This window comes from Coregonus lavaretus, assembly GCF_964263955.1.
Source record: "Coregonus lavaretus genome assembly, chromosome: 11".
In the NCBI taxonomy this organism is placed as follows: domain Eukaryota; kingdom Metazoa; phylum Chordata; class Actinopteri; order Salmoniformes; family Salmonidae; genus Coregonus; species Coregonus lavaretus.
Window position 1 is genome coordinate 28,735,621 of NC_139998.1, and position 16,241 is coordinate 28,751,861.

General features: G+C 40.6%; 1 protein-coding gene across 1 annotated transcript in view; it reads right to left on the minus strand.

The window, feature by feature from the left end:
- Window positions 1–987: 987 nt before the first annotated feature.
- The window catches only part of LOC311136907 (semaphorin-3D-like), a 69,262-nt gene continuing 54,008 nt past the window's right edge, over window positions 988–16,241 (minus strand). The window contains exon 18 of the mRNA XM_084171222.1: window positions 988–2,490. Coding sequence (XP_084027348.1) covers window positions 1,960–2,490 — 531 coding nt within the window. The 3' untranslated portion in view covers window positions 988–1,959. The remainder of the gene's footprint in view (window positions 2,491–16,241) is intronic.

Here is a 16,241-nt window from a genome sequence, read left to right on the forward strand (position 1 = left end):
TATTGCACCCATCACTGAGATGGATTCTTCCAGTTTAGATGATTGAGGTAGTCTCAGTATTCAATCTTCCCTACCCTGGCAGTATGCAGGTTGCGGGTGATAAACAATTCCACTTTTTGGCTATCCAGCATAATGTGACTTGCAGGCCTGTAAACCAGGAGATTCCTAACACCCCTGTGTGAGGGTATAACTAGGCCCTCAAAGAAATACCTTCTATATGTAATATATTGTCAAAATTACATTTTAAAGGCTAATAAGGCTACCTGTTCATAGAGGGTTCTAGGAAGAACCCTCCAAAGATAAAAGGGTTCTCAGTAGAACCCTTCATAGAAGGTTCCAAGAAGAACCTTTAGATTATACAATGGTTCTTGGTAGAACCGTTCATAGAGGGTTCTAGGTAGAACCATATACAGTGGGATCTTTGAAGAACCCTACATAGAGGGTTCTATCTAAAGGGTTCTACCCAGCACCAAAAAGGGTTCCCCTATGGGGACAAACCCGAAGAACCCTGTATGATTCTACTTTTTTCTAAGAGTGCACCTTGGGCTTTATACTGTTAGTCTGTCCAATCAGCCCAATACTGAGAAACCAACCTCTCCTGTTCATCAGCTGTATCTCCCATGGAAAACACACACACACACACACACACACACACACACACACACACACACACACACACACAAACAGTTCTCCTTGTACAGTATCTATGGTCAGCTGGGACTGAATCATCCTGACACGCTTTGAAGAGGGACAGATCATTAAGGTCAGCTAGTGTGTGTGTGTGTCTGTGTGTGCGTGTGTGTGTGTGTGTGCGTGTGTGTGTGTGTGTGTGTGTGTGTGTGTGTGTGTGTGTACAGCTGCTGTTACTATATCAGTACTGGACCAGCTGAGCTAAACAAAGTTCACTGCAGTAAAAAAAAATGAAAACGTATGGTGCATTTTTCATTTCTCTCACTCATTCTCCCTCTTCTCCCCCATACTCATCCAGAAATTATAAGACAAGAGTTTATTTAAATAACTTTCAGACAAGACCAAAATACATCTACATACAAAAAGAGAAACATTCACTTTGTACAAAAATATGATTCTTTGTTCATTCTAGACATAATATATGATTATCATAGTAGCAGTAGAATAGGTCCTATCTAAGCTTAACTAGAGCATGCAGTTTCACCTGTACATGTTATAAAAGTATTTACAGTCATTCAACATAAATGCATCTGATTAAGACACAAAACACTGACCTCTGGGACACGTCTCAATAGGCTAAAATATAGTTATGGCTAGAAGGGATGCAGCTAATGTTAAAGTGATGTCACACTCTCGCTGTGAACTAAGACTTTGAACTAACCTACCCACCCGAAAGCTAGTTAGTTAGTTAATGCTGGCTAGCTTGCAAGGGCGGTAGTTAAAATTGTCAAAAAAACGTTGATTATAGCAAGTTTAGTCAATATCAGTGTGACAACTAAGGCACAGTGATTGCAGTGATCTTCCCCTTAAATGTACAACTACGGCATTAACATGTACTACGATCAAAACAGAATGATTCTAAACACTCTCCAAAGTCCCAAATTCAGCAGACAAGTTCTACACTCTCGAGTTTAAAATCACTTTTGACATTAGCTTCAACCCTTCTAAAATAGGGTTATTTTGCTACAGTATGTCAGCAAAAGCACTGAGATGCTATTGAGACATGGCCCTGGACTGAGGCACAGCCAGGGGAATCATGGGTAGTGTAGTTTGAGAAGCCAGGCCTATGTGAGTGTTTGACTGGTATGAAAGAAGATTATACCTCTGTAAGAAGAGTCTATCGTGGTCCATCTTATCAACGACAGGATCCCTGTTCCCATGCCGTTATAACTGTCCCTCAACTAACTATGATCATCTTACCTATGGCCCCCTCTTACACCTATAAACATTGATGCACTCCCTTAATACTTTGACTGATTACACTTTTCGCTACTGCTGTTCCAGTAGCAATGCCTCCCCTTTGGTACCCTCACCACCACATCCTCTCCTCCGCTGCCCTACCCTCTCTCCATCCTTCTCTTTATCCCTCTCTGCACCCCTCTCTCCATGGTGTCGTCTGTTCCTGCTCTTCTTCAGCTCCTGGATGTGTTTCCATTTTCCTGCCCCTAACCCCGCCCCCTGCCCTCTTCCCCCTCTCCTATTGGCCGGCCTCTTCTCCAGCCACAGCGAATCACAGTAGTCCTCCAGCGAGCCAATGGGAGAACGCATCACACGCAGATAGTCCTTATAGCGCTGACGAGATTCAGCCCCGGGGCGAATCTCAACGCTGGGTTCCTCACTGGGCTTGGTCCGCCCGTCCAGATGCACGTAGGGAATGAGGCGAAGTGTAAGGCGGAGCAGAGTGTGTGTGAAGTGTGTGTGTTCCTGTGCCACACACACATACACGCCAGCGTCGGCAGGGTGGAGAGAACGGATGAGAAAACCTCGGTCTGTAAGGACCACTCTGTCATCTGGCCTCACCTGGAAGACGGGGTGAGATGAGAGAGTACACTTGCTATAAGCAGTCATATACTGTAGTACTCTATAAAGACAACCATCTATAATAGGAATGAAACATTGGACAGACTTTTAGCCTAACTCAACCAAGAAAACACAAGCAGGGAGATAAGCAGGACATTAACAAATATGATGGTAATGAAACATATGGAATGTGTGATATGGGCGGCAGGTAGCCTAGCGGATAGGAGAGTTGGACCAGTAACAGAAAGGTTGCTGGTTCAAATCCCTGAGTTAACTAGGTGAAAAATCTGTCAATGTGCCCTTGAGCAAAGCACTTAACCCTAATTGCTCCAAGGTCGCCATCAATAATGGTTGATCCCTGGCTCTGGATATGCAAAAAAAACAAATGTCCAATTCACACACACTTGTAAGCACCTAATTATTGTATCTTATATCTGGGTGAACTAACACTCACAAGGTCTAACAGGGAAAACCAGACCTATCAACACCAGACTGTAACCCTTCAACAACAAGTCACACACACCAATACCTCACTCACGCACACAGCTAATTTGTACCCAAGGTGTGTTAAGCACGGTAATGGCCCTTGAAACAGGATGCACATTAAAGGTTTGGGTGCGGTGTTTGTTGACTGATGGGGTCAGAGGTGTGTGTGTGTCAGGGTCGCTAGCATAGCAGAGTGATAATGGTCTTCTCTATCCATGCCCACAAACATCCCCTATGATTCATCAGGTGACACAGCCTAAAACAACACATCTGGGCTCTGAGAGAGAAAGAGAGAGAGAGAGAGAGAGAGAGAGAGAGAGAGAGAGAGAGAGAGAGAGAGAGTAAGCAGGAATGTTTCAAAGCATACCTCCCCCCTGCCAGAGGGGAAACTGAAAACAGAGATAGTTGGGGTGCTTTGAAGAGGAAGAGATCATTCTGGCCAGCTAGTTTGTGTGATCTGTGTGTGGGTCTCAATAGAATATCACTCAATCTTGATGATGTGTAGTTGAGCCAGAGGCAGCAGACCCTACAGTTGGGATATGATAGGAGTCTGCAGACCTGAACATGGTGACCCATATAGAGACGTTCTAGTGTTTAGCACCGTGCTATTATAGATATATACTTTACAATCAGATCAGTGGATAAAAGTGTCAGGAGTGTTTTAGGTGGAATCTGACTGTAATTTGTAGAGAGTAGAGTGGAATGTTAGTTTCACATGATTCTGCATTTATTCTGAGTATGGTTTGTTTGAGTCAACAGTTTGGAGACACCAGCTCTTAGGTTTTATAACTGAGTTTTACAAGGGGATATGTTCAGCGGATATGGGGGATATGAAACACTGTGAATGAACAGATACTGATATGCAGGTGTTCTGACCAGCTGGTCCAAGGTACTTCCTGTCACAGCCGGTCTGGATTGGAAATGATGGAAGGAGAAGAAGAGAGAGAGAGAGTGAGAGATAGAGAGGGGTGGGGGGAAGAAACTGAAGAAACGGAGGGTGAAGATTTGAAAAGGGAGGAAGGGATTGAGGAGAGATGGAGTACATATGGAATGAGTTGGAGGACAGAAGGAAGGAAAGGGAAAGAGAGGAAAAGGGTGATGGGAGGAGAGGAGAGGAAAGGCAGGACAGTCAAATGTTTAAATAAAACATAACCCGCTCCTACAGTTGAAGTCGGAGGTTTACATACACCTTAGCCAAATACATTTAAACTCAGTTTTTCACAATTCCTGACATTTAATCCTAGTAAATATTCCCTGTCTTAGGTCAGTTAGGATCACCACTTTATTTTAAGAATGTGAAATGTCAGAATAATAGAGAGAATGATTTATTTCAGCTTTTATTTCTTTCCTCACATTCCCAATGGGTCAGAAGTTTGCATACACTCAATTAGTATTTGGTAGCATTGCCTTTAAATTGTTTAACTTGGGTCAAACGTGTCGGGTAGCCTTCCACAAGCTTCCCACAATAAATTGGATGAATTTTGGCCCATTCCTCCTGACAGAACTGGTGTAACTGAATCCGGTTTGTAGGCCTCCTTGCTCGCACACACTTTTTCAGTTCTGCCAACAAATGTTCTATAGGATGGAGGTCAGCGCTTTGTGATGGCCACTCCAATACCTTGACTTTGTTGTCCTTAAGCCATTTTGCCACAACTTTGAAAGTATGCTTGGTCATTGTTTATTTGGAAGACCCATTTGCGACCAAGCTTTAACTTCCTGACTGACGTCTTGAGATGTTGCTTCAATGTATCCACATAATTTTCCTTCCTCATGATGCCATCTATTTTGTGAAGTGCACCAGTCCCTTCTGCAGCAAAGCACCCCCACAGCATGATGCTGCCACCCCCGTGCTTCACGGTTGGGATGGTGTTCTTCGGCATGCAAGCAACCCCCTTTTTCCTCCAAACATAACGATGGTCATTAGGCCAAACAGTTATATTTGTGTTTCATCAGACCAGAGGACATTTCTCCAAAAAGTACGATCTTTGTCCCCATGTGCAGTTGCAAACCGTAGTCTGGCTTTTTTATGGCGGTTTTGGAGCAGTGGCTTCTTCCTTGCTGTGCAGCCTTTCAGGTTATGTCGATATAGGACTCGTTTTACTGTGGATATAGATACTTTTGTACCTGTTTCCTCCAGCATCTTCACAGGGTCCTTTGCTGTTGTTCTGGGATTGATTTGCACTTTCCGCACCAAAGTACATTCATCTCTAGGAGACAGAATGCATCTCCTTCCTGAGCGGTATGACGGCTGTGTGGTCCCATGGTGTTTATACTTGCGTACTATTGTTTGTACAGATGAACGTGGTACCTTCAGGCATTTGGAAATTGCTCCCAAGGATGAACCAGACTTGTGGAGGCCTACAATGTTTTTTCTGAGGTCTTGGCTGATTTATTTTGATTTTCCCATGATGTCAAGCAAAGAGGCACTGAGTTTGAAGGTAGGCCTTGAAATACATCCACAGGTATACCTCCAATTGACTCAAATCATGTCAATTAGCCTATCAGAAGCTTATAAAGCCATGACATCATTTTCTGGAATTTTCCAAGCTGTTTAAAGGCACAGTCAACTTAGTGTATGTAAACTTCTGACCCACTGGAATTGTGATACAGTGAATTGTAAGTGAAATAATCTGTCTGTAAACAATTGTTGGAAAAATTACTTGTGTCACACTACAAACAAACAAACAATATACAGTATCAGGGCTCTAAAGTACAACCAATTTGGATATGCGACCAGGAGTTTTAGTTTTGGACCAGTGTGCGACAAGGATTTTTTTGTTTTTATGATAAGGCTACGCTGTACCATTGTTTCTGAGTACCCTAGAGAAAAAAACGATGCAGATTCGATAGCGTCATGGTTGCACCGTTACTGCAGAGAAAACGGCTTGCTTGTAGCCCAACCAGGTCAAAAGATCTGACCCATATTACCGGTGTAACATTTTTATTGCTAGGAACCCATTTTAGGGTGTTTTCACACTTGGTCCCTTTCAGCCAATTTTTGTGAACTCAGTGCGGTTTGCTAATTTTTTTGTGCAGTGTGAACACTCCAAAGGAACTCAGACCCTTCAAAAGAGCCCCCAAAGTGAACTGAACTGAGACCATCTTGAGCGTTGGTCTGAGTTCCGTTCACTTGAATTCCGTGGTCCGTTTCCCTTTTTTAAGGCAGTTGTCATTATTCCCACACCACACGCTAGACTACTGCAACATCGTTTCCCCTGCCATGAAATTCACAAATATGTGTGGAGTTTTTAGCTCAGACTATTTACAATATGTGATCTATAGGCTAAGAGAGCTTTATACGCTGTTTATTCGATTGTGGGGTTTGAATAGTGTGAGAAGACAACATCATATTTGGTGAGAATCACAACATAGGGTACAAAATCTATTCTAGATTTTAAAGTGGCAGAAGCCTACATTGGGTGTACATTTTTAAATGACAGCATTATTTAATCTGCAGTTATTCTTCTGCTATTTATTCTGTTACCAATTATATTTATATGTTAACAGTATCTTCTGATTACAATTATTATGTCCCATGTTTTAACTAAATGCAATCTATTAGCTTCCAAAATGTAAGTAGGTAACGCATGGCTTGTCCTGCACTTTGTAAAAACCAAAAGTGAATTGAGTGAATGTTGGAAAACGTTATTGGTTCCTTTCTAAACATAGCAATGTGAATGCAAAGAGGACTCGAACCACAAAGGAGGTGAAGTGAACTGGCAAAAGAGTTGAGTCCTCATTCAAAGGCAAGGGAAGTGTGAATACAAGATAACTGAGTTATTTTGCTTTTTTTTACCCCAGAGTTCACTTTAAAGAGGCCTGAGATCGGTTATTTTAAAGAGGACTATATGTGAATACGCCCACATTCATAAACCATGTCATGGACCTTTCTAAAACGACTCGCGTGTCGTTAACCATTTGTTTACACTTTGCTCAGTCATGTTACCTCATTGGTAATTTTACCGGTATATCCAAAAATGTTGGTGCACAGAAATAAAGGAAAAGCGATAGCTTCTTCAGGAGATCAATGTTCTTAGCAATGAATGAATAATATATGTCTTGCATGTCATCATCACAAATCTGACATTTTTTTAAAGACAATGCACAATTTTCAATATAATGCGTCTCAGTAGGAAAAGTATGTTTTTACACAATGTAGAAACCTAATATTCCACAAATTACATTGTAATTTCAATGACAGGTATTCGTATCAACATCTTAGCTTTTATAATAAACAAATGTCTTTACAGTGTTACATATTTGTTTCTAGGAGCACAACATGTGCTTCAAAAGTAGTTTGAATTCATTTACAGTAGGCCCAATATTGGCTGTATCTCAATCAATGAAAAAAAAAGTATTTTCTTGTGCTCCTAAATTTCATGTGGTGCTCCTAACTTTCTTAATCGCTGTAGAGTATATAATAAACGTTGATAAATGAAAAGCTTCTCTAAAGGTCAATTCCCCAGTAGCATGTGTGTGGACAGCTGTTAGAGTGAATGTTCTTCTCTGTGGGACTTCTCCTTTGTTTGGATTAGAAAGAAGATTATATTATATTGCATCTGTATCCACACACTATTCAACATAGTCATGGTCAAACTATTCCAGCGAGAGTACTCCTGCATCCAATCCTTCAACCTCCTTCCCATTGTGTTGCTAACCCACAAACACATGGCCCTGCCTGGGGAGGACAGGGTTATGGTTTCCCCTGTAGAGGCACACATAAACACATGCATATGCACACTCACATATTCACACTCATACACACTCACACCACACACTGCCAATAAAGAAATCTGGGACGGTTTGGGGTAAAAGGGTGAGGAGACAGGGAAAAGAGGGGACATGAGGAGAAGTGAAAGAAGGGGAGAAGAGAGGATGGAGGAGAAAGGTGAGGGGAGAGGGGTGATGAGAATATAATGATAGGGGAGGTAGATGAGACAAGGAGAAGGTGTAGTGACTGGAGTTGTTGATTAGGCCAGTCTCTGTCGTCTCAATGAGTTGCTCTGCTCACCTTTTCTCACCAAAACACCCCCACCCTCTCCCTGTCCCTCTCTCGTTTCCTCACCTCCCAGTCCCACTCCTCTAATACAAACACATGTATCTCGCCATCTCCTTCTCTTTCTGTGTTTCTCTCCTTCTCTCTCTCTCTCCCTTTTCTTCATGCCTCCTCAAATACATCCCCTCTTCCATGTAAAATACAAATAAAGCCCCTTCCTCTATCTCAATCTCTCTTTCTGTCTCTTGCTCTCTCTTGCTCTTCCAGTGTCTGGTCTCAGTCAATCGCCACCTGTCTAACAGAGAAAGGGTTCCGAAGGTTCTATTTCCTCATAACGATCAGTGAGTTCAGGGAGAGAGGAGAAGAGATGAGGTGGCAGGAGGTAGAGGAGAAGAGCATCAGAAAGAGAGAGAGAAAAAAAACTGATATTTGTATGGGCTGTGTTTCTGCACAACTATCATTATCACTCCTCTCCATCTTGAAGTCACTAGTGATTGACCCCTGGTCATCGGCTCTCTGCTCTACAGAAGAGAGAGTTGATAGTTGAATGTTTAGGTCTTAGACAAGGTTACTCATCGAACATCACAGCATACTACACAGTGGTGGAAAAAGTACCCAATTGTCATACTTGAGTAAAAGTAAAGATACATTAATAGAAAATGACTCAAGTAAAAGTGAAAGTCACCCAGTAAAATACTACTTGAGTAAAAGTCTAGAAGTATTCGGTTTTAAATATATTTAATTATCAAATTAGATGTAATTGCAAAAATATACTTAAGTATCAAAGGTAAAAGTAAAAGTATGAATCATTTCAAATGAATTCTATTAGGCAATACAAATGCCACAATTTTCTTGTTTTTTTATTTATTTACGGATAGTCAAGGGCACACTCCAACACTCAGACATAATTTAGAAATGAAGCATTTGTGTTTAGTGAGTCTGCCAGATCAGAGGCAGTAGGGATGACCAGGGATGTTCTCTTGATACGTGTGTGAATTGGACCATTTTCCTGTCCTGTTAAGCATTCAAATTGTAACGAGCACTTTTGGGTGTCAGGGAAAATGTATGGAGTAAAAAGTACATTATTTTCTTTAGGAATGTAGTGGTGTAAAAGTAAAAGTTGTCAAAAATATAAATAATAAAGTAAAGTACAGATACCCCAAAAAACTACTAAAGTATTTTTACTTAAGTACTTTACACCACTAACGCTAATCTAACAGCCTTATTAGCCTTTAAAATGAAATTATGAAAATGCATTACCTACAGCGCATTCAGAAAGTATTTAGACCTCTTGACTTTTTCCACATTTAGTTACATTACAGCCTTATTCTAAAATGCATTAAATTGTTTTTTCCCCCTCATCAATCTACACATAATACCCCATAATGACAAAGCAAAAACAGGTTTTTAGAAAGCGGGCTGTCATGTGCCTTTTACTGAAGAGTGGCTTCGGTCTGGCTACTCTACCATATAGCCTGATTGGTGGAGTGCTGCAGAGATGGTGGCCCTTCTGTAAGGTTCTCCACAGAGGAACTCCGGAGCTCTGTCAGAGTGACCATCGGGTTCATGGTCATCTTCCTGACCAAGGCCCTTCTCCCCCGATTGCTCAGTTTGGCCGGGCGGCCAGCTCTATGAAGAGTCTTGGTGGTTCCAAACTTCTTGCATTTAAGAATGATGGAGGCCACTGTGTTCTTGGGGACCTTCAATGCTGCAGACATTTTTTGGTACCCTTCCCCAGATCTGTGCCTCGACACAATCCTGTCTAGGAGCTCTACGGACAATTCCTTCGACCTCATGGCTTTTGCTCTGACATGCACTGTCAACTGTGGGACCTTATATAGACAGGTGTGTGTCTTTCCAAATCATGTCCAATCAATTGAATTTATCACAGGTGGACTCCAATCAAGTTGTAGAAACATCTCAAGGATGATAAATGGAAACAGGATGCACTTGAGCTCAATTTCTAGGCTCATAGCAAAGGGTCTGAATACTTATGTAAATAAGGTATTTCTTATTTTTGTATATATATATATATGCATTTTATAAAATTCCTAAAAACCTGTTTTCACTTTGTCATTATGGGGTATTGTGTGTGGATTGATGAGAAAAAATATAATATTTAATCCATTTTAAAATAAGGCTGTAACATAACAAAATGTGGAAAAGGTCAAGGGGTCTGAATACTTTCCGAATGCACTGTATATAAGGCCTTTCTTTGAGGGACTAGTTATACCCTAACACAGGGGTGTTAGGAATCTCCTTGTTTACAGGCCACATCAGGCCTGCAAGTCCAACTATGCTAGCTTGCAAAGTGATGTGTAATTCCTATTGGAATTACTAACAGACAGTTAGTGGCATTGTTTATCACCCGCAACCTGCATACTGCCAGGATAGGGAAAATTGAAGACTGAGACTACCTCAATCATCTAAACTGGAACAATCATCTCGTAATGTGTGATGGGTGCAATAAACAGATTGGATTAGTTTAGAAAACGGTATGTTATTTATCTTTGTGTAGCATAAAATTAATCAACCAGTCAATGCAAAAACACAGATATTACAGTAAAACAAACAATTCTGAAAATCGCCCTGCAATAGAGCATGCTGGGAAATATGATATATGGTTATATGTAGAACCCTTGCCTTCCAAAGAATCATCAAAGAACCCTTTCTTCCAAAAACAGTTCTTAGGATGTTAAAGGTTCTTGGTAGAACCCGTTGCCTTACAAAGAACCCTTGTCGTCCAAAAAGGGTACTTCTGATCAAAACTGTCCTTGGTAGAATCCTATCCCTCCGCAAAAAAAACTTTTTTTTTTTCTAAGAGTGTACCCTGCTTCTGACCTCTTCCTACAGTAACACTGGCAGTTCCAAAGTCAACCAATCATACTGCTAGAGTTAGAAACAGGCTCCGCTTCCGGTCTGAGGGCAACAGTGAACTCAGTGCACTCTGGTACACACACTTCAAATATTTTTTCTGTTTATATTTTCTGTAATTTTCTGTACTTTCTGTAATTCAGAAATCCCTGAGCTGACTAAGTGCAAAATCTGCCAGTGTACCTTTGAGCAAGACACTTTACCCTAATAGAGCCCCACAGTGGAGGTGTCATAAAACCTAGCAGTCAAACAGGGAAACGGTTTCAATCGTTTCTCCACCATTCATTTTCCCCATAGGGGATTTTAGAAACACTTAAAATAAGTGCTGTGTTTCTTGTAGGCTGGCGTGACATTTTGATAACCATATAAATCTCTATCGGACAAGGTGACTTTTATCAATATATTCGGCTCTATTTACTCTCAGATTCGAAAATGCTTCGAATTAAAGTAGACATCATGCAAAACTACAAATCCCTGCAAGTTCCAACACGTCATCTCTAGCTGACACCTTTGCTAAAAGGTATTGTGTCAATTTAAAACTTGCACAAGACATTTCACAGAATTGTCCATATAAAGAAATGTTGCCAATTTATTCATTACTACATTTAGCTAACATTAAATAGTTAATACAGAGATTTTTACCTTTGCCTCGATTCGGCAGTCTCGTCCAGATCATCATGGCAATTGTAGTTCTTTATGATAACCACATTAGCAGCTAATTAGCATTTCATTTTGGGGGGTAAATACAGGCAAATATTGTCCTAGAGAGATTTACACGGTTATCAAAACACAACGCCAGGGTAAGCCTACACGAAACACAGCCCTTATTTTAAGTGTTTCTAAAATCCCCTATGGGAAAAATGAATGGTGGAAAAAGATAAACGATTGGAACCATTTCCCTGTTTGACCGCTAGGTTTTATGGGTATTATGACTCATACTGTGGTACTCTATTGCTGCTGTAAGTCGCTCTGGATAAGAGTTTCTGCTAAATGACTAAAATGTAAAAATGGCATAAATCAGGACAAAATGTGTAGAATTGCAGGAAATTAACTTAAAAACTGCAAACATTTCTCTCCACCCTATGGCAGAATGTGGAGAATTACATGAAATTAGTTATAAAATTGCAGAATTTTATCTCTGCCCCATGGTAAAATGTGTATAATTAACTCAAAGCATCATTTTCTCTATGCCCCATGGCAAAATGTGTAGAATTGCAGGAAATTAACTCTAAAATGTAAATGTTTTCTCTCTGCTAAAATGTTACTTTTCTTGCAAAGATTGCTGATCTAGAACATCGAAGCACCCCTCCAGGTTGTTTTGGTTGGTCGTGTTGTTTTGCTGTTATGTAAGGGTACATGATGTAACAGCAAGTGTCTGTTTTAAGCAGTTAAAATGTCTGTTTTTCAGCCATGGGACATGATGACTTACAACTAACCTCTGTACTACTGCTAGTACTGTAAGCCTCTGATAGCACAAGATTAACTTCTTCCCTGACCTGATCCCTCTTTACAAGCTGTGTGTGTGTGCAGGGAGGCAAAAGGGTGAGGACCCAAAAAAGGCAAGAAAAACATTTCCTCACGGAAACACGGTGTAAAGTGCAAGAAAAAATGAGTATATTTTTAGAGAATAAGTACGTAATACACATTTGATTAATCTCAATACTCCTAACTTTCCAAACCACAATAGACAGAGAAAATAGTTCCAGAGGGAGTTGGGCTCTTTGGTCTGTGTTCAAGGTTTATCATGACATGTAATGATAATCTCAGTCTCCCCACACAGGAATACATAGCCCACTGGGCACACACTAAATCAATGTTGTTTCCACGTCATTTCAACAAAATTAGGTTGAACCAATGTGGAATTGACGTTGAATTGACGTCTGTGCTCAGTGGGAGGGCACTATAAAATCTTTTTTTCAGGTTCTCACTCTCAAAATCACACTTTTTAAAATAGAAAATCAACACAATTGGAAGTCCTATGTCCACAACAATGCTTCGACCACATTAGGAGACCACTTTTGAGGTCTGTGGAAAATACAAATAACATTTATTTGGGGGGGGGGGGGGGGGGGGGGGGGTAGTTGCTTTTAATTAAATTGCACACTAACAAGAGACCATTGTGTTTCGCTAGCGGTGTTTATGTAGGGGTTCTTGTAGTGGTGTTTAATGTGATGGGAGAGTTTGCTAAAAAAATACCCACCCAATTGATACAAATCATTATGATATCATTCTGCCAGGTAGGCCTACTTTGCAATCAACATTTCGTTGGGAAGGTTTATTGGGAAAGCCTTTAGAAATGACTGTTTAGGCATGCTAACTGGCTACACAATAAGACACAGGCGCACAGAAACAGACGTTATTCTTCAGAAAGTTGCAGGAAATACAAATCACTGATGCATTCTTTTCATGAATTATGAGAAACAAGTGCAATTTAACTACTTTTCTAATAAGTTCAATACATTTAACCTTCTGTGCTCAGTCCAGACGCTCAGCCAATGATTTCGATATGAACCTTCGGATCTACACAGCAAATTGGCCAGTGTTGATTATTTTAGTCTAAAATGTTACATTCACTCTGTTAGAGTGAAATTAACATTCAGTGGTGTAAAATAACCACAGTGTTGGTGTTAATAACTAGAGTTATTGTTTTATACTGTGTAGAGAAAAACAGTCCCATCAAAACCACACCGATCATTACCATATTTCCCAGCATTCTATGCAGGTATTTTTTTTTTTTTTTTTTTTTTTGGGGGGGGGCGGTATTTTAATATCTGTGTTTTTGCATGTACATTGATCGAATGATTAATCTTATGCTACACAAAGATAAATAACATACATTTTTCTAAACCAATCCAATCAGTTAGTTACATTTATTGCACCCGTTACTGAAATGGTTGTTCCGGTTTAAATGGTTTAGGTAGTCTCCTTAACCTGAGTTCCTAATCCTGGTATCCATTCTGAATGCAGATAGCGAGGTGAATAAAAATTCAAACTGTTGGATATCTTAACTCTGGCTGGATTCCAAAAGGAACTACACATCAGTTTGCCAGCCAGTATCATGTGATTTGCAGGCCTGACGTGGCCTGTAATTTGTAAAAACCAGGTTGTTCCTAACACCACTGTTAGGGTAAAACTATGCCAACAGCTTCATAAAGTCAAAAAAGGTATGATAACATGTGCATAGATACTCATGTGGTGAAAGCAACATGACTTTAAAAGGAACGAATTCAACAACCATGTCTCTGTCACTAACAAATACAGTCATGGGTGGTAACCCTACAATTCACTTGAAAAGAAACAGCACCATGGGAAATATGCAAATTAGGCTTTTCACCATATAGTGTTAAAACACCTCAAATCACTCACTGTAACAGTGTTTTTGCATAACACTAATAGGAGTTAGCTCTAGATTAACGCTAGTGTTGAATAGAAATAACACTGTGAGTGTTAATTACCCCATAGCGATAAATTTGAGTAACACTGGCAAACGTAAAGCAGTGTTATTTTTTTTACAGTTTTTTCCAACCGCTTACACACAAAATCTTATCATGTCACACAATTTTTGAAACCTCTCACTCAAAGTGCAAAACTACACACCAAATCTCCAAAACCATAAGCTATTTCTCAGCCTTTGACTCAAGTTGTCAATTGCATAAAACACTTTTTTCAAAACGCTACACACAATTCTCTACCTAAAACACAAAAATCTAATAGGAAGTGACTTGCTTTCCTTTTCCAAACACAACCAATCAAAATGCTACACTTATTCACCAGGTCACACACACACTCCTCACATGTGCAAACACTAATTGCTTAACTGATCACTAACCAATCACTGCTTTACTGTATTATAGGCCTATAAATAGGTCAAAGGTCAGATTACCTGTTTTTGAACAATGGATGCCAACAATGGACAGAGAGCAAGAGGAGTAGGAGGGAGAGGCAGGGGACAACAACGAGGACAAAGTCAAAGACGAAGAGTTGGAAGACGAGGGCAAAGAAGAGAAGGAAGGAGAGCTATCTCTGATGAGATTAGGGCAACACTTGTTGATCATGTGATCAACCACGGTTTGACCGTGAGAGAGGCTGGACTGAGAGTCCAGCCCAACTTGAGTTGATTTACAGTGGCGTCCATAATTAGAACAGGTATGCAACTATCTAATTACTATTTTAGCATTACAGTAATGTACTGTAAAATACGTCTGACTGCATAGTATTGCATAAAGTATGAAAAATTGATGCACTCACTAACTGTAAGTCGCTCTGGATAAGAGCATCTGCTAAATGACTTACAGTTTTTTCCGACTGCTTACACACAAAATCTTTTCATGTCACACGATTTTTGAAACCTCTCACTCAAAGTGCAAAACTACACACCAAATCTCCAAAACCATAAGCTATTTCTCAGCCTTTGACTCAGTTGTCAATTGCATAAAACACTTTTTTCAAAACACTACACACAATTCTCTACCTAAAACACAAAATTCTAACAGGAAGTGACTTGCTTTCCTTTTCCAAACACAACCATTCAAAATGCTACACTTATTCACCAGGTCACACACACACTCTTCACATGTGCAAACACTAATTGCTTAACTGATCACTAACCAATCACTGCTTTACTGTAGTATAGGCCTATAAATAGGTCAAAGGTCAGATTACCTGTTTTGAACAATGGATGCCAACAATGGACAGAGAGCAAGAGGAGTAGGAGGGAGAGGCAGGGGACAACAACGAGGACAAATTCAAAGACGAAGTGTTGGAAGAGGAGGAGGAGGAGGAAGAGGAAAATGAAGAGGAAGAGGAAGAGGAAGAAGAGGACGAGGGCAAAGAAGAGAAGGAAGGAGATTTATTTATGTGGATGAGGTTGGCTTCAACCTCACCAAAACCAGGCGCCGCTGAAGAAATGTAAAAGGACAGAGGGCAATTACCAATGTCCCTGGACAGCGTGGGGGTAATATAACTATGTGTGCTGCCATCACTCAAAACGGGGTCCTCCATCACAATGCCACACTGGGTCCGTACAAGACCGGCCATAGGCTCACTTTTCTGGATGCAATTTACACAATGCTTGTCCCTGATCCAGATCAGGAGCCTGCTGGATTTGTGGTTATATGGGACAATGTTAGTTTTCACCGGGCTGTTCTGGTCCAAAACTGGTTTGCCACCCATCCACAATTTGTAGTTTTGTACCTACCCTCATATTCACCTTTTCTAAATCCCATAGAGGAATTATTCTCAGCCTGGCGCTGGAAAGTGTATGATTGCCAACCCTATGCCCGCATGCCGCTTCTCCAGGCAATGGAGGACGCATGTGGGGACATAGAGGTTGCCTCTGTCCAAGGTTGGATACGCCATGCTAGGAGATACTTCCCTCGATGTTTGGCAAGAGAAA